The 22966-nt window shown below is 42.1% G+C and overlaps 1 protein-coding gene across 11 annotated transcripts in view; it reads left to right on the top strand.

Moving 5' to 3' along the window:
- ESYT2 (extended synaptotagmin 2) overlaps window positions 1-22966 on the top strand; it is a 102405-nt gene that overhangs the window by 39153 nt on the left and 40286 nt on the right. For all 11 annotated transcript variants that reach the window (XR_010159092.1, XR_010159093.1, XM_016958521.4 and 8 more), the window contains exons 5-7: window positions 3991-4063; window positions 4315-4404; window positions 19175-19230. Coding sequence is in view for 9 of the 11 variants with exons in the window: in XM_016958521.4 (XP_016814010.3) it covers window positions 3991-4063; window positions 4315-4404; window positions 19175-19230 (219 nt within the window). In the remaining 2 variants the exon portion in view is untranslated. The remainder of the gene's footprint in view (window positions 1-3990; window positions 4064-4314; window positions 4405-19174; window positions 19231-22966) is intronic.

Below are 22966 nucleotides of genomic sequence, written 5' to 3'. Positions count from 1 at the left end.
GAAAACCCTAAAGATCCCACCAAAAAAAAAAGAACTCGTGGAACTAAGAAATAAATTCAGTAAAGTAGCCGGATACAAAGTGAACACACTAAAATCAATTGCATTTTTATACACTAACAATGAACAATCCCAAAAGAAAATGAAGGAAACAATTTCATTTGTAATAGAATCAAAAAGAATAAAATACTTAGGAATAAACTAAGGAGGAGAAAGGCTTGCACACTGAAAACTAAAATATTGCTGAAAGAAATCAAAGAAGATACAAATAAATAGAAAAACATTCTATCTTAATGGATTAGAAAACTTAATATTGTTAAGATGTTACTACTACCTAAAGCAATCCCAGATTTAATGCAATCCCTATAATCATGAATCCAATAAACAGTCATCATCCAGGATATATAGAGAACTCCTGAAATTCAACAACAGAACAACCAAACAGCCCTATTCAAAAATGTGGAAAGAACTTGAATAGACATTTCTCCAGGGAAGATACAGAAATGGCTAGGAAGCACATGGAAAGGTACTGACCATCACTAACCATTAGGAAAATGCAAATCTAGACCATAATGAAATACCACCTAACACCTATTAGAAAGGCTACTGTCAAAAGAAACCCAGAAAATAACAGGTGTTGGTGAGGTGTGGAGAAATTGGAACCTTTGTGCACTGTTGGTAGAAATGTGAAATGGTACAGCTGCTGTGGAAACAGTTCCTCAAAACCTTAAACATAAAATTACCATGTGATCCAGAAATCCCATCTCTGTGTACATACCCGAAAGAATTGAAAGCCGGGACTTGAGCAGATATTTGCACACCCACATTCTTAGCAGCATTTTTTACAATAGCTACAAGGCGGAAGCAGCCCAAGGATGCGTGGGCCGATGAATGGATAAGCAGAATGTGGCCTGTACGCCTTAGAAACACGGGACTCCTGCTCCAGGCCGCCACATGCTGGACCTTGAGGACCTTATGCTGAAGGAAACAAGCCAGACACAAAGGGACAGCGTCTGCATAATTGCACTTGTGTGAGGTTTCTGGGGGAGTCAAACTCATAGACAGAAGCAGAATGGTGGTTGCCAGGGCCTGGGGGCAGAAGGAATGGGGAGTTAGTGTTTAATGGGGGAAGAGTGTTCATTTTGCAAGTTGAAAAATGTTCTGGAGACGGATGGTGGTGATGGTTGCACGTTATGGATGTGTTTAGTACCACCGAGTTGTATACTTAACAATGATCGAGGGGAGATTTTTTGGGTATTAATTCATTTATTTATTTTGAGACAGAGTCTCACTCTGTTGTCCAGGCTGGAGTGCAATGGCACAATCTTGGCTCACTGCAACCTCCGCCTGCTGGATTCAAGCAATTCTCCTGCCTCAGCCTCCTGAGTAGCTGGGATTACAGGCACATGCCACCACGCCTGACTAATTTTTATGCTTTTAGTAGAGACAAGGTTTCCACCCTGTTGGCCAGGCTGGTCTAAAACTCCTGACCTCAAGTGATCCGCCTGCCTCGGCCTCCCAAAGTGCTAGGATTACAAGCATGAGCCACCATGCCCAGCCAAATTTTTGTGTATTTTAATACAGTGTTTTACACTGGGAAAAAACAGAAATTGAAGATCTGCCAACTACCATGCCTAGCATAATAAAAATGGGCTTCCTTCCCCCCACACCCCCCATAGGGTCTCGCTCTGTCACCCGGGCTGGAGGGCAGTGACGCGGCTGTGGCTCAAAAGTGGGCTTCTCTTGTCCTTCATCCTCATTCTTCCTTGAGCTTGCTCAGGGCTTCCTGCTCCACGTGGGGCCTCACAACACACTGTGTGTGGTGCCCAGTGAGTACTGTGCACTCAGAACAGCCATGTGGTGTCTAGCAGCTCAGAGTTGTGTGCTGTTTTTGATCCTTTACTAAGGATCATTTTATTAAAATGATCATCTTTGAGTTTACAAAGTATTTAAATATAGTGAATGTACAAAGTTGGTACCAAGTTACCTTTATTTCAGAAAGAAGCATAGACTTTAATATGGAAAAAATCTGCCTCTTTAAAATATTTGGTGCTAGGGCAAACACCATTGTCATCAGTGGAATAAAGGAGGAGGCCCACGTATGTCTCGGGTCAGGCAGTGCCCCAGGAGGACGCTCCGCCCCCAGGAGGACGCTCCGCCCCCAGGAGGACGCTCCGCCCCCAGGAGGACGCTCCGCCCCCAGGAGGACGCTCCGCCCCCAGGAGGACGCTCCGCCCCCAGGAGGACGCTCCGCCCCCAGGAGGACGCTCCGCCCCCAGGAGGACGCTCCGCCCCCAGGAGGACGCTCCGCCCCCAGGAGGACGCTCCGCCCCCAGGAGGACGCTCCGCCCCCAGGAGGACGCTCCGCCCCCAGGAGGACGCTCCACTGGGGCTGATACCAGGCTTCGTGAGGGTCGGAGCCTTGTGCTGTTGTCCAGTGTCTCCAGCACCGAGCGAGTTTGAGTCCATCAGTCAGTGGATGCCATTTTGAAGGTGCAGTCTGGTTTCATGGTTAGCTGCCATAACATATGCCAAGTATCCTGCTCAGATTTATGTCTCTGAACAAATACGCATCAGTCTGGTTTCATGGTTAGCTGCCGTAACATATGCCAAGTATCCTGCTCAGATTTATGTCTCTGAACAAGTATGCATTCTGCTTTGTTGTGAGTTCCAGACAAGCACTTTAACCAAATTGGCAGGCAGTAGAGATAGGGAAGGAGTAATTGAAAAGTACTAGAAAATAAAATGATCCAGGCCAGGTGCGGTGGCTCATGCCTGTTAATTCCAGCAGTTTGAAAGGCCCAGGTGGGTGGATCCCTTGAGGTTAGGATTTCAAGACCAGCCTGGCCAACATGGTAAACCCCATCTCTACTAAAAATACAAAAATTAGTTGCGCGTAGTGGCACACACCTGTAATCCCAGCTACTCGGAAGGCTGAGGCAGGAGAATCACCTGAACCCAGATAGCGGCCGTTGCAGTGAGTCATCATTGCACCACTGTACTCCAGCCTCGGCAACAGAGTGAGACTCCATCTCAAAAAAAAAAAAAAAGAAAATGATCAAGTCATAGAATGAAGAAAAGGAAAGTTTTTTTAATAGTTTCGCAACAGGTTATTGGTGATTTTGCCAACTAGGTAGAGAGTAATTCTCAATGAGAGGAATCTGTAGGTATTGGCTTTAACACCAGGACAATAAATATTGGAAGAAACTTATCCCAGATTCCTTTTGTTACTATTTTGCTTATCTGCTTAGACATTCCCTTTCTAGCATTTATCAAACTTACCAACAAACATTGTCAGGTAGGAGTGTGACATCCTACCTCCAGGAGCCAAGGGTTGGGGTCAGGTCCTACACTAACCCATGGAAAAAGTATTTGACATTTCATGTTTATATTAAAAACAGGTGCAAATCTTGCCTTTAGCATTATGTTTGTTTCATATTAATATTTGAAATGACTTAATCATTGAGTAAAATTGAGGCCCCAAACAGATACACTGTTTCTAGTCTTTGATGTTATAGAGGCCTAGGGCACTGTGAGATTTTTCATGATTGGGAAGCAAGGTGTGAAATTTATTTGTGTGAAATAAAATTAAACTTTTTAATGTTTAAACATCAGATTTATAAGGTAAGAAAACTACATTGCATCTAAAGACTGCTTCAGAAGTTGCAGTTTGTTATTTGCATCTTCTTTTGAACATGGACATTTATATTTAGTTAAGTGTTTTATATATAAGACCAACAACAACCACAGCCATTGATTGATTGATTGAGAGTATTCCTCCCAACGTCATAGCAGTGTTGGATCTGATAACAGCCTGCACACCTGGAGCAGTAAAATACTATAATTTGATGGGCCACATTTTAGAGTTTTTACCTACAATCTGATTTGGTTGCTTTACTATCATTTTATTCAGATTATACATCTTGCAGGTCTATAATGATTAAGAGAATAGTTCATTTCACTTACATCATGTAATGCAGAATTTTTTGTTAGTTTTGTAGGAAATTGTGAGATTGATTTGGAGATCAAACGATATTTTTGTAGAGCTGGTGTGAAAAGTATCCAGGTAAGTTTTTTGTTTTTTTGTTTTAATTTGACAGTTTTCTAAAGTTCTCTAAGCTGTATTCAAAAATAAAATTAGGAAGTTTTTTTAGCTTGGAATTTTTTTGACGTTCAGTTTTTAGCTGTAGGTCATAGTTGAGATAAATAAGAAGTCACATGCTCAAAAGTTACTAAGATTCGCATGCAAACTCCTTGCGTTAAGCGGCCCTGCAGAATGTTTTCTATTACATATTTTGGTTTCCTGTTTGAGTTTAGATTCATGGTACCATGCGGGTGATCCTGGAACCGTTGATTGGAGATATGCCCTTAGTCGGAGCTTTGTCTGTCTTCTTCCTTAGGAAACCAGTAAGTCAATATTTATTTCATTTTTATTTTCCCATTTGGTGGCAAAAATACATACCCGTGGAAGAATATATAAAGTGGAGAAACAAAATTTTACCAACTCACCGTTGTCCCTTTGTGTTGTGTGAATCCTGTGGGAGTTTTTTGTATTTCTTTGTGCCTTAACTGAGAGCTTATCTCTTGATAAACAGCTCTCTTTCCTGATTATAAAAATGTTACAAAAATTTGGAAACATGGACTTCTTCAGAAGGGTGGGTCTTAGCTCACATTTTATTCACCACCTCACTGAATATGATTTATAGATATTTGCTCATTTAATCCTCATGACTCTATAGCAAAATATTAACATTGTTTTCTCTTACTGTTCAGAAACTGAGATTTTGAAAGTCTTATTTTTCCAAGTCACATAATTAATAAGAGCCTGTATACGGATCCAGTTTAGTCTGATACAGAGCTCATGTTCCTGAACACTTTGTTGAGAAGACTCATCTGCAAACCTCCCTCTTCTCCCCTCCAGAGATAAGGGCTGCTGTCATTAGCATGCATCTCCTTCCTCGTTTGGGGTGTGTTTAATGAACTGTACATACAGTTTTATATACAGGTTGAATGTTATCGGAGATGCTTGGGACCAGATTTGTTTCAGGTTTTGTAATATTTGCGTTAGACTCCAGTGAGTATTTCCTTTGAGCATGATGCTAGTACTCAAAAAGTTTCTTATATTGAAGCATTTTGGATTTTTAGATTAGGGATGCGGAACCTATACTGTGTTGTTGTTGCTGCTGTTTTACAGTAGTTAATACTATTTGTTATTTCCCACAAAACCAAGACAACAGAACTGTTACTCCCACCAGACAAACTCCTTCCTCCTTCCCTGGGCTCCTGCAGCCTCTGTCCAGCGTCTCCCTTTGCTGCCCTCCGTGTTCCTTGTGCTCCTGGTCATCTTCTCCAGGTGCACGCTGCCCATATGGTTGTCTGTATCAGCCCACACCTCGCCACTACCTCCCTGTGCCTTTTTCTTTGCCGCAGAAGGCTTTCTTCGCCCCTTTTGTTTCACTTTTGTGAAACTTTCTTCGCCCCTTTTGTTTCAGCAATTTCTGCACAGTTATTGTTAGCTCTTTGAAAGCAAGGATCATAACTGTCTCCTTAGAGTTTGGCAAATGAATGATGCAAGATGTGCCATTGATGAGTCCTTTATGGAAGTACCTTCAACATCATTTGTAATTTAAAGTAGGAATATTAATTCATATAATTTGATTCAAATAACTTATTAAAAATTGTCATTTGGCTTTTAAAATACGGGTTTATCTACACCTGTCATAAACTAAGTTTACTACAGCTTGTACTTTTTCTGTATAAAAACAAAAGAATTAAGTGTCATCACTTTCTGTTATGAATAAAATAATTGTTCTGATTTTCTTATTACTGAAAGAATGGGCTTATTTTGAATCGATTTTAAGTACACGAAACATGGGAACATCCAAAAACTCCTAGGTCATCTCTGTCAAATTTTACTGTTTAAATTTTACTATTCAGGAAGTTAAGAGATTCATAAGATTTAAAATTAATGTGTTTTTTTCCCCATACCAGTCATTAAAAGTCCTGTATGTTTAAGAAACGAACTTCATTAGTGACCAAAAAAACCTCAGTAATCTTAACAAATTGCTAAGTATTTTTAACTTACCCATCTTTAGCCAGGGACATTTTTAACAATTTAGAGAAAGACCTTTTTAAAAAGTTCATTTCAGAATGTAACGAAATCCAAATCTTTAAATCTTCTTCAAAATTTATAGTGCTGTTACTTAGTTTGGATCTTCCATCGATGACTTTACTTTTAAAATAACGTATTAACTTCCAAATGAAATTTAGTGCTCAGAAAAGAAGGATGGGGCTGAGAAGTTCAGAGTCACTCATTTCCTTATATGGTGAGTAAAGTCATCAAACGTACTCCAGTGAAGAGGAAAATTTTCAGTTTATTTTACTGGAAAATATGAGAACAGAGTTACTGCTGGCTGCCAAGTAATTCCTCCGCATCCTGGTGAAAGATACTTCTAGAAAGGTTTTTATTTTGTGGGTTTTTAAATTTTCTTTCTACTATTTGGATGATTTAGAAACCCTTACGAAACCTTTATACATTTTTCTACTTGTTGGCTTGTTTAGTTTTTATAATGTAGAACTTGTTGAAGGAAAAAAACCCTAAATATTGCTGAGGTGACGAAGTTGGAGTGTAGGTGAAGAAGGCAGCACAGTGCTGTGGTTAAGTGATAGACGTGTGTGTTGGACAGCCTGGTTTTCCACTCCTAGTTCTTTCTCTTACTGTAGCCTTTGAACAACTTACTTCTCTAAGTCTCAGTTTTCCCGTCTGTAACATGTCAGGACAGTAATACCTACCTCACACAATTAAATCTGAAAATTAAATGCCAGTGAATGTAAACTACTTAGTATAATACCTAACAGATAGTAGTCTTCATATTTTAAGAAATTAAATATTTCTGCTACATGTAGGTTTAGTCCTGACACTGGAGGTTATTTATTTATTTATTTATTTATTTTGAGACGGAGTTTCACTCTTGTCACCCAGGCTGGAGTGCAGTGGCGAAATCTCGGCTCACCGCAACCTCCACCTCCCGGGTTCAAGTGATTGTCCTGCCTCAGCCTCCACAGCAGCTGAGATTACAGGCGCCCACCACCACGCCTGGCTAATTTTTTTCTATTTTTAGTAGAGACGGGGTTTCACCATGTCAGCCAGGATAGTCTTGAACTTATGACCTCAGGTGATCCACCCACCTTGGCCTCCCAGAGTACTGGGATTACAGGCGTGAGCCACCGCGCCCGGCCACTAGAGGTGAATTATCAGTAAGGAGAAAAGCTTGGATAAATGTTCTGGTAAGAACTCAACCAATTGGTGTTTGCCTTTGGCTGTGCATAGGGAATCCTCACTTGGTAGTTGTTGGGCAGCATACGGTTTTAGGGTGTTTCAGAGTCCTTAGTCTTGTTGAGATTTATCCCTCGACTAGAGGGGATCCAGGAGGTCTTTCCCAAAACTTCCCTTAGAAATGGTCCTAGGCTTACTCCAAACATGTTCATCCACCAACGTTCGGGGTCTTCCAGCCCAATGCGGAGGTGCTGGCTGCTGGTATCTTTTGAACCGCAGATTGCATTTCTTCCTCTGTAAAATGGAAACAGTGTCTTCTGTTATGAGAAGAAATTGAATCCTATTAGCCAAGGACTCCAGAAATTGATGTGCTTTAAGCAAATGGGGATAAAAAGGAGACAAATTTATTTAAAACATAAAAATAGCATATATTGATGTCTCATGACGTGTACAGGGGACTGCAGTTGAGTCTCAGGAACAGAACGGAACCAGGAATTCGAAAGCCTTCGTGACTGTCTCCACCTCTGCTCGCTTTCCCCTCCCTCTGAGACTAGCTTCATCTGGTTCTGCAGTCCACATGTGGAATAGCATGTCTGCCAGCACTTCAGAGAAAGCCTTGCGTCTTCCTGCATCCTTGGCCTCTCCCTTCGGCCTCCCAGAGTGCTGGGATTACAGGCTTGTGAGCCATTCCAGCTGGGTCAGATACCGACCCCTGGACCAGCTGGGGGTAGGAGGGTTGCAGTGTTTGAACAGGGCTCCCTGAAGCCCATTCTTAACAGCCTTGCAGATGAGGCTGCAGTGAGTTCCAGAGTCAGGGCCACAGGCACATCCACAGACTCAGACCACACATTAGTAACTGGGAGTTTTTGCAGTATTTATCCTGCTCTTTTCCCCGACTTTCTGGGATCTGTGGTTTGATGTTTATATTATTTTGGACAGTCTTGCCCACCCCCAGTAGAGGGGGTACAGAGGAGCTTCCTGTTGTCCTGGTCCATCCTGGGTCTTGGGGCCAGAGCTCTCCCAGAGACCCTGCTCCTCCTCCCTGTGCCTTGTGTCTTTGGCGGGTCTTTTGCAGGAGAGAGTCTGCACCTGCCCCAGCAATAGAGGTCTCTACCAGCCTGGGACATTGTCCTACCATGTCCTTAAGGGACCTCTCCCCAGCTGCAGTGGGTTCTCAAGGTGCTTCCCTCCCCCATGGCTTCTGTCCCTTAAGGTGGAAGGTGGGGCGGGGCTTCCTTTGTGCTCTTCTACAGTGGCAGCTGCCTCCTCCCGGGCTCCTCCCCATGGGAAGTGTCCTCCCTGGGGTCGTCTTTGCACACCGGGGATGCAGGTGCCACCACGTGATGTGCACACCTCTGTGGTTCTCTGACTCACCCACACTTGGCCTATGGCCTTTCATTAGGATCTTGCTGGAGTCGTCTCACTTGTTTTGTGGGGATCTCGTCTTCCTTCAAGTTCAGCTCACTCCTGCCTCTCCTCCCTCAGAGCTGCCGGGAAGGAGGGGTTTCAGGCTGGCTGGTGGCTCAGGATGTCAGCTCTCCCGTGTGGTCAAAAGTGAAGCTCTCAGAAGTCCTGGGACTTAGAAACATAAGAAAAACATTTTTGAACTTTACCAACAGCCCAGATCTGCTAAATAAAAAACTGGAGAAAGGTGGGAGCCCTGAGTTTGTATTTCCAACAGACTTCCCAGGTGATTCTTGTTCTGAACTGTGGAGCTCAATGCAGCCAGGATGCCAGGCATACAGCACGTGGTCAGGTGCCAAGCAGCTGCCCTGGAATTGTAAACGTTACCCACACCCGTCACAACGGATTAGGGAACGTAGAGAGAAGAGGGGCATCTGTGCGCTTCATGAAATACGTGGATACATCTGTGTCATTCCAGTTGAAACCTGACATTGTTTTCCGATCTTGGAGTGCCGTACACGTTCTGCTTCTCGTAGAAGAGCCGCAACAGCTCAGAGGTGACTTCCTGTCCTTTGGAAATGCCTGTTCCACTGGCTTTTCAGTTTCCTGAAATAGCTCAGTCCTCCAGAGGCGAGGCTCCCAGCATCCTGAGGCACGTGTCCGTGGGGAAGGAGGGGCACGCTAATTTTAGTTGCTTTTCCAAAGGCGCCTTCTAAAGCCAGGCCTTTATCGGGCCCTGCTGGTGGCTTCTCCATGGTGCCCTCGTGTGGACCTCAGACTGGGCTTTGGAGCCTCCTGTCTCACACACCCATTTTGTCCTTCCCACACACTCATTCTCTCTCACTTGTTCTTTCACACCTGTCCGCACTCATTCTCTCTCACTTGTTCTTTCACACTTGTCCGCACTCATTCTCACAGACTTGTTCTCACACGGTTTCATTCTCACACATTTGTTCTCATGGACACACATTTTCACACTTGTTCTCACACATGCTTGAGCTTCCATACTCATTCTCACACTTGTTCTCTTGCAGACTCGTTTTCACACCCATTCTCACACTTGTTCTCACCTTTGTTTTCATGCTTTTCTTTGTTCTCACATACCCACTTCACATGTTCATTTGTCACACGCTCTTGTTCCTTCACACTCATTTTTTGTTCTCACACCCACTTTCACGCTACTTCTCACACTCATTCTCATTTTCTTACACTTGCTATTCCACTCACACTTGTTCTCACTCACTTGTTCTTTCACACACCTCTCACTTTGTTCTCTCACACTTGTTCTCGTTCTTACACTCACACCTCACACTGTTCTCACACTCGTTCACTCACTTGTTCTCGTTCTTACACACCTCTGTTCTCACACGTTCACTCACACGTTCTTACACTCACACCTCACACTGTTCTCACATGTTCACTCACACTTGTTCACTTGTTTTCACACACTTCTCACACTCATACTTGTTCACTCACACTCGTTCTTACACATGTTCTCACACTCGTTCACTCACACTTGTTCTCGCTTGTTCTTTCACACTCACACCTCACTGCTCTCACACTCACACTTGTTCACTCGCACTTGTTCTCGTTCGTACACTCACACCTCACACTTTGTTGTCGTTCACTCACACTTGTTCTTACACCACACTTTGTTCACACTCGTTTACTCGTTCTCGTTCTTACACTTACACTTCACACTGTTCACACTTGTTCACTCACACTTGTTCTCGTTATTACACTCACATCTCACACTTTGTTCTCATTCTTGTTCACACTTGTTCTCGTTCTTACACCTCACACTTCTCACACGTTCACTCACGTTCTCGTTATTACATCTCTCACTTTGTTCTCACACTCGTTCACACTTGTTCTCGTTCTTACACTCACACCTCACACTTCTCACACTCATTCACTCACACTTGTTCTCGTTCTTACACTCACACCTCACACGTTGTTGTCACACGTTCTCACACTTGTTCTCGTTCTTACACTCACACCTCTCACACTTTGTTCTCGTTCACTCACACTTGTTCTCGTTCTTACACTCCCACCTCTCACACTTTGTTCTCAGTCGTTCACTCACACTTGTTCTCGCTTGTTCTTTCACACACCTCACTTTGTTCTCACACTCGTTCACTCACACTTGTTCTCGTTCTTACACTCAAACCACTCACTTGTTCTCGTTCTTACACTCACACCTCTCACACTTTGTTCTCACACGTTCACTCACTTGTTCACTTGTTCTTTCACACTCACACCTCTCACACTTTGTTCTCACACTCACTTGTTCACACTCAGTTCTCATTCTTACACACACCTCACACTTTGTTCTCAACACTCGTTCACTCTCACACTTGTTCTCACTTGTTCTTACACTCACACCTCACACTGTTCTCAACACTCGTTCACTCACACTTGTTCTCACTCGTTCTTACACTCACACCTCACACTTTGTTCTCATTCGTTCACTCACTTGTTCTCACTCGTTCTTACACTCATACCTCACACTTTGTTCTCACACTCGTTCACTCACATTTGTTCTCGTTCTTTCACACACCTCTCACTTTGTTCTCACACTCACACTTGTTCACTCACACTGGTTCTCGTTCTTACACCTCTCACACTTTGTTCTCATACTTGTTCACTCACACTTGTTCTCACTTGTTCTCACACTCCTCACACCTCTTACACTGTTCTCACATTCGTTTCACACTTGTTCTCACTCGTTCTCTCGTACTTGTTCTGACATGTTGTGTCTCACATTCGTTCTCACACCTGCTCTTATGTTCTCACACACTCCTCACATATTCTCACACTTATTTTCTTTCTCATGCTCATTCTCACATTAGTTCTCTGTCCCTCTTTCTCACATAGATTCACAGCCTCTCACACTCTTTTCGTCTCACAGACATTCTCACTCATACACACGTGTTTCCTTTCTCTCTTTCCACTTGCTCCTTCCCTCATTACAGCCTCTGGCTCTTGCTCCTTCACCATTCCCTGTGCTCAGGGACAGGCCTTTCAGTGCCTTTAACATGGGGACCCCTTTGCCTGGTGCCTTCTTTCTTGCATTCAAATCTCTTCCTTTCAAAAGCCAGCTGAGTCCTTTCCTTCCGCAATTCCTGCTCCTGCCTCCCTGCCGATTAGTTTCTCTGAACTTCAGTAGCACTTAAATGTGTGTCAGTCTTTTCAACAAGGCCCACGTGGGCATGCCCTCTGTTGCCTGACAAGCTTATACTAAAACTTCCTTGTTTTGTGTTTTTAATACTCCATCGTTGATAGTTAATATTCTTTTTGAGGTTTTGTTTTAGACAAAGTAATGAAGTTGTTTTTCTGAAATGATTCTAAGACAATTGGTCAGAAATAGTCTCTGCTTGTTTGGTTTATGTTTGGTCAGTTGTGCTTTGATTATAGATGGTTCCTCATCTGAGATTAAAGTGGGACAGAACTTCAAAAGTAAAAGGGTAAATGTTCGCTGTGATGCTTACGTGGCACATGTGCTAGTCCTTGATAGTGGCGAGAAAGATCTTAATTGCTCAAAGGGATTTCCAGGGAAGGAAGCCCTCAGGTGATGACTGCAGTCGCAGGCAGTGGGCTTGGAGCCAGGCGCATGGCCTCTGTGCATTGTCTGACTTAGTCCTCACAGGATGGGATTGTTCCCGTGTTACTAGTGAGGAAAATAAAGGCCAGTTTATCATTAAAATGGAAACTTTGATAAGGATTGACATTTATTCTAGCATTGACATTTATTGTCTAAAATCTCCCAAATTGTACTTTAAAGTTTAGAAACTTTGTTCTTGAATGGTCTCTTTTGTAGGTAGTCATTCTGAGTGACAGATTTGGAAATGGATGTTTAGGGTGTCACAATAATGGGGGCTGGGGCCCCTATTGCCCTTAGTGGCAGAAACCAAGTTGGATGCTGACCACTTAAGTGTCTTGTGCCTGTCAGTGTTGTGTAGCAGAGGACTGCCCCTCCCCACCCCAGGGCCAAGAACCCCCTGTTCATGAGCTCTGCATAGCCTCTGTAAGCAAATACCCGAGTCAAGGTAGCTAGGCATAGAAGCAAATATGGGCCCGGGCTGTCTGCCAGTCATTCCATGTAGAGAGACTTAGAAGCAAGTGAGAAGTCAGTGAGCAAGATGAGGCACATCAGAGACAGGAGCAGATTGGACGGTTTAGAGCAGAAGGGGCCGCAGCACCGTCTGCACAGCTGTCCTTAAAAATCAGTCGTTTCTTCCCATGTGGGTCCAGTGAAAAGATGAGGATTTCATTCTGTCCTTGGCTTATCTAGTTGTGAAAGGCAAAAGGTTACAGATAAGATTACTTCCTCTAGGTCTTAGTTTACTTAACTGTGAAACTAAAATAAATGATTTTCTCAGTTCTAGGACTAACTCTGAATTTGAAGACCCACTTTTTAGCCTAGTTTTATATGTAATTTTCAAAATGTATGTCTGTTTGGCTTCTTTTTTTCTTGAGATGGAGTCTTGCTGTGTTGCTGAGGCTAGAGTGCAGTGACTGTTCGCAGAAGGAATCATAGAGTGGAGCACACTACTACAGCCTCACACTCCTGGGCTCAAGCAGTCCTTGTGCCACTACACCTGGCTCTCTTGCTTTGTTTTTGAGCTTACTCCAATAACCCTTCATGCTCTTTGCTATAAATAGAAACTTCTTCCTATGTTTGATGCCTTTGATCTTTTGTTTTGGTAGGCAAGAAGCCATCTTTCAGATTTCTAGATAGCCTTAAGGAAGTTTTATCTAGATAGTTTGCCTACAAGAAGAGCATTAATACTACCCATTTATGGAGGTTTTACTTGCCAAATTTGGGCAGTTTTTATCATTTAAAATCTAGCAAAACATTATGTCATTGCCCTCCCAGGCCTTTAAAGTCTTCATGTAACAGCAGGCTAGGGGTTTTGTCAGCTGTAAAGTTACATCTTCTGTTCCTTCAAACAGAAACATACTTTTTAATCTAAACAAGTGGATACTTTTCTTGGGAGCATGTTAAAAAAAAAAAAAAAAGTGAAGCCAGCCAGTCACACGGTGTGATGTCGTTTTTACATAGCACCTTTATACACGATATAAAAAAGTAGGTTTTTTGCATCCACTGCAAACATGTTTTGTACTCTGTGGATCGGAATCTTGGTGAGGAAGAGCATTGCATCCCGCAAAAGGCTGATGAGTCAGTTAGCTGGAGAGACAGTGCCATCATTCTGGGTTGCAGTTCTGGTGAAGTAAGTAGGATGTTAACACTGCAGATGGAAATGGTTTTCAGATTGCCACATGGAGTAATAGTACGGAACGTGAAGTTTCAGGAATGGGAGGAGACTCTTTTATTATTTTCCTCCTTCCACTTTGTACATTTTTTTAATAGCCTGCAACTAGTTACATTTATCTTTTTTTTGTTTGTTTTACATTTTTATCCATAATACAAGTAACTTGACTAAAGCCAGTGTCTGTTTCATGTAAATATATTAACAGGTCCAAAATCACCAACTAAAATTAGCTTTATACTGACTTTTTCTAAAGTCAGTCCTTGTCTCACCCAAATATTTTAACAAGTCCAAAAATAGCACATAGCTACTTGGAACCATATTAAAATCTCATTATAACATGAATTTCAGGTATTCCATGTTGTAGACTTCTCCTTGAAAGATAATGACATTGAAAAATGCTCTTAAGAGAGTTGTTAATTCTGTTTCCCAAAACTTCCTGGATAAAACAATTCTACCTTAATGCTATTAAGACTATGCTAGGTGGTTTTTTTCTTTAAGTAACAAGACTGACGTATAAAATATGAATGCGACATTTAAGATGAAAGTGTTCATAGGCACACCTCACTTTATTGTGCTTTGCTTTATTGCGCTTCGTAGATACTGTGTTTTTACTAGTTGAAAGTTTATGGCAGCCCTGTGAAAAATAAGCCTGTCCGTGCTGTGAAGCGAACAGCATGTGCTCACTTCATGGCTCTGTGTCATGTTTTGGCAATTCTCGCAGAATTTCACACGTTTTCATTATTATCTGTGACTGTGATCTGTGGTCAGTGATCTTTGTTGTTTCTAATGTAATTGTTTTGGGGCATTACAAACCATGCCTGTGTAAGATGGTGGATTAGTACATTCTCACACCGCTATAAAGATTCTACCTGAGACTGGGCATTTTATGAAGAAAGGGGGGTTATAAAGATACTACCTGAGACTGGGCATTTTATAAAGAAAGGAGGGTTAATTGACTCAAGGTTCTGCATGTCTGGGGAGGCCTCAGGAAACTTACAGTCATGGCAGAAGATGAAGGGGAAGTGAGGCACATCTTACATGATGGCAGGAGAGAGAGTGTGCAGGAGAAACAGCCACTTTTAGAACTATCAGAACTCGTGAGAACTCCCTCACTATCATGAGAATAGTATGGGAGAAACTGTGCCCACGCCAATCACCTCCTACCAGGTCCCTCCCTCGACACATGGAGATTACAGTTCGACATGAGATTTGGGTAGGGACACAGAGCCAAACCATATCAAATGGCCAGGTTAATTGGTAAATGTCGTATCTTCTGACTGCTCCACTGACTGACTGTTCTCCTATGTCTCCCTCTCCTGGATCTCCCTATTCCCTGAGACACAACAATATTGAAATTTTAGGCGAATTCACAACCCTGCAGTGGCCTTTATGTATTTAAGTGAAAGACAGAGTTGCACGCCTCTCACTTTCAGTCAGAAGCTAGGTGGCTCACGCCTGTAATCCCAGCACTTTCAGAGGCCAAGTGGGGCGGATCACTTGAGGTCAGGAGTTCAAGACCAGTGTGGTCAACATAGTGAAAACACCTCTCTACTTAAAAAAAAAAAAAAATACAAAAATTAGCTGGGCGTAGTGTAGTGTATGCCTGTAGTCCCAGCTACTTGGGAGGCTGAAGCAGGAGAATCACTTGAACCTGGGAGGCAGAGGTTGTAGTGAGCTAAGATGGCGCCATTGCACTCCAGCCTGGGCGACAGAGCAAGACTCTGTCTCAAAAAAAAAAAAAAAAGCGAAGCTAGAAATGATTAAGCTTAGTGAAGAAGCCATGTTGAAAGCCAGCACAGGCTGAAAGTTAAGCCTCTTGTGCCAAACAGCCAAATTGTAAATGCAAAGGAAATGTTCGAAGGAAAATAAAAGTGCTGCTCCAGTGAACACACCAATGATAAGGAAACAGCCTTCTTGCTGATAGGGAGAAAGTTTTAGTGCCTGGAGAGATGATCAGCCCAGACATTATATTTCCTTAAGGCAGAGCCTAATCCACAGCAAAGTCCTAACTATTTTCACTTCTGTGAAGACTGACAGAGGTGAGGAAGTTGCAGAAGAAAAGTTTGAAGAGGTTGGTTTATGAGGTTCACGGAAAGAAGCCATCTCCATAACATAAAAGTGCAAGGTAAAATAGCAAGTTATCCAGAAGATCTAGCTAAGATCATTGATAAAGGTGGCTCCACTAAACAACAGATTTTCAGTGTATATTAAACATCCTTCTGCTGGAAGAAGATGCCGTCTGGAACTTATCCAGCTAGAGAGGAGAGGTCAGTGCCTGACTTCAAGGCTTCAAAGGACAAGCTAACTGTCTTGTCACAGCTAATGCAGGTGGTGACTTTAAGTTGAAGTAAGCCCTCATTTCCCATTCTGAAAACCCTTGGGCCCTTAAGAATCATGCTATATCTACACTGCCTGTGCTCTATACCTGGAAAAACAAAGCCTGGATGACAGCACATCTTTTTACACACTGGTTTACCAAATATTTTAAGCCCACTGTTGAGACCTGCTGCTCAGGAAAAAAAGAGTCCCTCAAAATATAACTGCTCATCAGCAGTGCACCTGGTCACCCAGGAGCTCTGATGCAGATGTACAAGGAGGTGAATGCTGTTTTCTTGCCTGCTGACACATCATCCATTCTCCAGCCCATGGATCAAGGGGAAATTTCAACTTTCAAGTCTTATTATTTAAGGAATACTTTTTGTAAGACGATAGCTGCCACAGACAGTGATTCCTCTGATGGATCTGGGCAAAGTAAGTCGAAAACCTCTGGAAAGGATTCACCATCCTAGATGCCATTGAAAACACTAGTGATTCATGAGGAGACAAAATATGAATATTAACAGGAATTTGGAAAAAGTTGATTCCAACTCTCATGGATGACTTTGAGGGGTTTAAGACTTCAGTGGAAGAAGGAAGTGCAGGTGGAAGGGAAATAGCGAGAGAACCGTAGTTAGAAGTGGAGCCTGAAGAGGGGCTGAATTGCTGCAGTCTCAGGATCAAAGTTTAAGGACGAGAAATTGCTTCTTATGACTCACAAAGAAAGTGGTTTCCTGAGATGGAATCTACTCCTAGTGAAGATGCTGCAAACATTGTTGAAATGACAATAAGCGATTTAGAATATCACATAAATTTAGTTGATAAAGGAGTGGCAGGGTTTGAGAGGATGACTCTGCTTTTGAAAGCTGTTCTGTGGGTAAAATGCTATCAAACAGTGTGGCATGCTACAGAGAAATCTTTTTTGAAAGGAAGAGTCAGTCAATGGAGCAAACTTCACTGTTGTCTTACTTTAAGATGTTGTCACAATCACCCTAACCTTCAGCAACCACCACCCCGGTCAGTCAGCAACCATCAGCACTGAAGCAAAACCCTCTACCAGCCAGATTATGACGCGCTGAAGGCTTATGTGATCGTTAGCATTTTTTAGCAATAAAATGTTTTAAAATAAAGGTATGTACATTTTAAAAAAGATATATTGCTATTGCACACTTAAGTATGCCTTGGGAAACCAAAAAATGTGTGTGACTCACATGTTGCAATATTCCCTTTACTGCACTGCTCTAGAACCCAGCCCGCAATGTCTCCGAGGCACGCCTGTATAGGAAAAATTCTTTATGTCTTTGTTAAATAGCATCTTTGAATTGTATTCTCTTTCCTGTTCTTTTAACCACAGTGGCCTCATCTAATTGTATTTACAAGCTTACCTGCCACTTGCCTTGACACAGCCATCCTTTCCTGAAGTTCATGTGGCCCCTGTGTCTCACGGCTCTGCGGACGGAGCAGTCACCAGTGGGTGTCCTCTGATGGTGCGCTGTGTGAGGTGCTTGCATTTTAACCTGAGTCAAATGCAAGATTCTGCGCTGTATCTTTGATATGTTCTTACTTCCTGATGTAGATTTGTGATCAGAAGTAACAACCTTCAGAACTAAATGATAGAATCCTGTTGTGATGCCCTTTTAAATCTTCGTTTCCTCATGACAGGTATTTTTGTATGACCAGAATATTTTGTTGTGGCAGGGAGTACCTGTTCCTTTTTAAGTTGTGTAAGAGAAAAGAGAAAGGAAAATGAGCTCTTAAGTCAGTGTTTATAAATATATTCATATGATTTAGAATGTAGAGGTTTAGCCAGGTGGTTCAATGGGTGGACTAGGGAAAAACATTTATTTTAAGGGGGAGGTAAAGCATAGGTTGATACTGATGTTTGCAATCCAGTTTGAAGATTAGTTGCCTATTTTTTCCTTCCTAATATTTTATATTTATATCTCATTTCTGTTACATTGAGAAATCTTAGCCTTTCAGGATCTTAAAAATTGTTTTTTGTTTGTTTGTTTAAGTTTTGTTCTATCTATAAGAATCTTGACTCTTCCACTTTATATTTGCTTGCAACCAAAAAGGGATTGCAACCAAAAAGCAGTTTTGTTACTCAACTATATGGGTTATTGAGATCATGCAATTTTACTTAGAATTTCTTCTACAAATATAGAACACAAGTGATTTTATTATGTGCTGTTTTGTTAGGAAAAGCGGTATTTCTAATCGGTAGTTTTCATCAACCCACATCTCCTTAATGGAATGTTAGCTAACTGTATGGGAATTATTCTAAGATAAACACAGATGTCGAATGAGTGGGTAGAGCATGGTCTGCTAATTGGAAAATACAAAGTAAAACAATGATAAAGTCCATTATTTCACTGCCAGATAGGCTGGCTTTTAGTATTGTTTTTGGTGAGGTATGTGAAAAGGACATTTTCATACACTTTGGGTGGGAATGTAAATGGATACAGTATTTTTGGAGGGCAGGTAGGTACCATCTATTGACATTAAAAATGAACATAAGCCTTTGACCCCAAAATCCCACTTTTTGAATGCTAGTCTGCATATGTATATGAGAACATGTATGTAAAAAGATATTCCCTGACTCATTATTTGTAATTACAATAAAGAGAAATTGTCAAAATTCTAAGTATCCATCCATAGGAGAGTGGGTAAATAAATTATTTTATGATTTTACTAGCAAAAACTGTGACATTATAAAAAAACAAAAAGAGGCAGGTCTCCATGTACCACCAAAGAAAAATGTCCTTGGTATATTACAAAGGATGAAGGGTGTGGGTCTGTGTTGTGTACTAACCCATTTTGTCTACAAAGAAACAAGCCTGTGTGCACCTGATTCGATAATTGGAAATTGTTTGGAACTTAATATTTTGCCCTTGTTTTAAAACAGCTTTTAGAAATTAACTGGACAGGACTGACGAATCTTCTGGATGTCCCTGGATTGAAGTAAGTCTCGTGTCTGGTCCCGGAGGCTTAGCGTTCGAGGGCGTGTTGTGCATTTTGGATGTCTTGACAATAGTGTGAGAATGGTTAAGACCTGCGTCTGCCAGGTGAATGGGTGCCTTCTCCACAGGCTGTCGTGAGAAACAAGCAGAGGGTACAGGGGCTTTGTTCTGCCTGCCGGGAGCTGCTGGGAGGCGATGGGCCAGGGCGGGAGGGCTCTGGAGTGCCAGCTGAGGACGCAGTCTTCATTTGCGTTTGTTCACCACAAGGTGTCTTCCTGGCCTTGGCATGTTCGAAAAGTAGAGGTCTTTTAATATTTTGTAAAAACAGTTTGCAAATTTTTTTTTTAATCTTCTCAGAAACAATAAAGGAAACTTTAAAAGGAAGTGCTTTCCAGGGTCTCTCCAGCCTTTGGCTACCCCACCCTTTCTGCCTTTTTTTTTTTTTCACCTTTATTCCATTCCTTTTTGAAATGGGTTGGGGACAGTGTGGACTTCTGGACTTCACCAGAACTCTTGAGTGTGAGAGGTGAGGAACTTGAAGTTCCGTATCATTTCACTGGGAGTCCCTTCATTATTCCATAGCGATCTAGTGTCTAAAACCGGAGAAAAATGTTCCATAACAAGCATCTGAGGCCCTGGAGGGTGCATCCCTGCTTAGAGACAAGGAGTCATTCTAGTTGCCGTGGTGCCATTACCTGAAACAGTGCGTGGGGCTGTGGGTGGCAGACCTGTTGGTCACCTCCAAATAGGAAGTTTCGAAATTACAGCGTCTAAATGCTTTTGCTGGCTTTACCGTTTTATTTGAAAGTTAAAACACATCACCTGTGGGTTAAAGTTATATGTTTCTAGTGGATATTTTCTAGTGTGATTTGTTTTCCCTAAAATAGTTTAGAAAATTATGAAACTTGGTTTCAGACTATTTTTTTATTCTCATATATTTGTTTATGCCTCTGAAATGGCCTTTCTAAAGAGTTTTGTTTCATTATTAGGGAAAAATTAGGACTTTAATTATCTGAAGCACAGTCATCATGAAAGTCCTTTTTAGGTGCTGTGATTTACTGGATACAGAAAAATGCTGTGATCTTTAGAAGATCTGCGGAAAGAAAGCACAACTTTAAAAGATTGGTTAAAGAGTTCGTTAAGATTCTGGTTGCAAGCAACAAACCTGACTTAAGTGGTCTTAAGTAGGTAAATAAGTAAGTTTCTTTTTTTTTTTTTGAGATGGAATCTCACTCTGTTGCCCAGGCTGGAGTGCAGTGTTACAGTCTCAGCTCACTGCAAGCACCACCTCCCAGGTTCAAGCAATTCTCCCTGCCTCAGCCTCCCAAGTAGCTGGGATTACAGGCGCGCGCCACCACACCTGGCTAATTTTTGTATTTTTTTAGTAGAGATGGGGTTTCGCCATGTTGGCCAGGCTGGTCTTGAACTCCTGAGCTCAGGTGATCCGCCTGCCTCGGCCTCCCAAAGTGCTGGGATTACAGGCATGAGACACCACACCCGGCCAGTAAATAATATTTTCAAAAAGCAGTTTATTCACTCTTCCAACAATGGTCGCCCACTGCCTGCTCTGAGCTAGCCGCAGCCGCTCGTGCATGGGACACAGCTGTGCTTGTTTCCTGCTCGGCAGCTGGAAAGCTGGCGTGTCTTCTGAGGGACTTCAGATGGAGCTGGTGTTGGGCACCATAAGGGCTCTCTTGCCAGCTCCCCACCCATGCAGGGTGGGCGTGTCCCTCCTGGGCTTGTTTTCAGGCAGTCTCTTGCTGTGCCTGCAGCTACAAGCATTTAGTCTGCGGACTTAGTCGCCTTTCCCGCTAGGTCCCGCCCAACTTGTGTGTGCAAGGGCCACCCTTGGACAGATTCCTGCGACTCCGATGATCAGGTTTCAATCTCACATACACCCCTACAGAAGGCAAAGAAATGGAAATTCCAGTGATTGGGGGCATCCCCCAAAGCAAAAACTTTCTCTAGAAATAGGGGGAGGAGATACTGTTTAGCCAAATGGAACAAACATCCACACACATCAGTGTAGAAAAAAGTATTTGATTTTGCCTCCCTTCAGTATCATAGGAGGACTGAAATAAAACAGCATTATTGAACATCTACTCTGTAAACAACGTTGTATTAATACTGGCAACCTGAAAGGGCAGTCAGAGAATGTGTTCTGCCCCGGCAAGCCTACAGTTTGGGGAAGTTGATCCCCTGATTCATTTTATTTAAAAGTCATTCACACATACACACGTAAATACAGAGATAAATATACATGTATAGCTCCATTCTATTTAATAATTTATATGTAGCCTCTTTTTATACAGTAGTCATTTCTAGCTATTTTATTTTTATTTTTCATTTTGTTTTCAGAGATAGATCTCACTATGTTTCTCAGGCTGGTGTCAACCCCCTGGGCTCAAGGGATCTTCCTGCCTCAGCCTCCCAAGTAGCTGAACTATAGACTTGTACCACTGCACCCAGCTTCTCTTGTTTTATATGTAGATTTTATATATGTAATACAAAAATATAATCATAAGGCCAGGGGCGGTGGCTGACGCCTGTAATCCCAGCACTTTGGGAGGCCGAGGCAGGTGGATCATGAGGTCAGGAGATCGAGACCATCCTGGCTAACACAGTGAAACCCTGTCTCTACTGAAAATACAAAAAAATTAGCCGGGCATGGTGGCAGGCGCCTGTAGTCCCAGCTACTCGGGAGGCTGAGGCAGGAGAATGGCGTGAACCCAGGAGGCGGAGCTTGCACTGAGCAAAGATCGCGCCACTGCACTCCAGCCTGGGCGACAGAGTAAGACTCCGTCTCAGGAAAAAAAAAAAAATATATATATATATAATCATATATGTATAATTATGTCATTAAAAATATATAGTTACCTAACAGATAAATACACAAACACCATTCAAAAAACAGGCTGTTGTATAAAAGGGAGATGTAAAAATATCTTTTCTAAGTTTATATATATAGGTATATATAATTTATGCATAATTATGTAGATTTTATATAATAAATTATGTTTACATAAATGTTATGTACTAAAATTTAATAGATATGTACGTAAAATTGGGGCTACTAGTTGTCAGTCTTTCTATCAGATAAATTACAGCTATGGCAACCCTTAGGTTATAAAAGTGAATATTAAATAACTATGAGGCTGAACGCGGTGGCTCATACCTGTAATCCCAGCACTTTGGGAGGCTGAGGCGGGTGGATCGCCTGAGGTCGGGAGTTTGAGACCAACCTAGCCAACATAGTGAAATCCCATCTCTACTAAAAATACAAAAATTAGTTGGGCGTGGGCACACACCTGTAATCCCAGCTACTCGGGAGGTGGAGGTTGCAATGAGCCAGGATCATGCCATTGCACTCCAGCCTGGGCAACAGAATGAGACTCTGTCTCAAAAAAAATAAATTAATTTAAAAAATAATAATAAATAACCGTGAACTTAACATAATGAAATCCTGTCCCAAGCTTTATAAAATGAGCATCCACATGTTATATTAATTGATTACAAAAAGAAACCCCAGACATTATAGAGTAAGAATAATGCCTGAATTCCTTCACTACACCATAACTTTGGGCTATCCCTATTAAATATCCATTGTGTTCTAATAAGCGGCTCTAAGCTGAGTGTTGAAGTCGTAAGAAGGGTGAAGATTATGATTAAATATCCGTTATGTTTTGATAAGCGTCTCTAAGCTGAGTGTTGAAGGTGTAAGAAGGGTGAAGATTATG

This window comes from Pan troglodytes, chromosome 6 (assembly GCF_028858775.2).
Source record: "Pan troglodytes isolate AG18354 chromosome 6, NHGRI_mPanTro3-v2.0_pri, whole genome shotgun sequence".
In the NCBI taxonomy this organism is placed as follows: Eukaryota; Metazoa; Chordata; class Mammalia; order Primates; family Hominidae; genus Pan; species Pan troglodytes.
The sequence above is the reverse complement of the archived record's forward strand: the minus strand, read 5'-3'. Positions and strand labels throughout refer to the sequence as shown.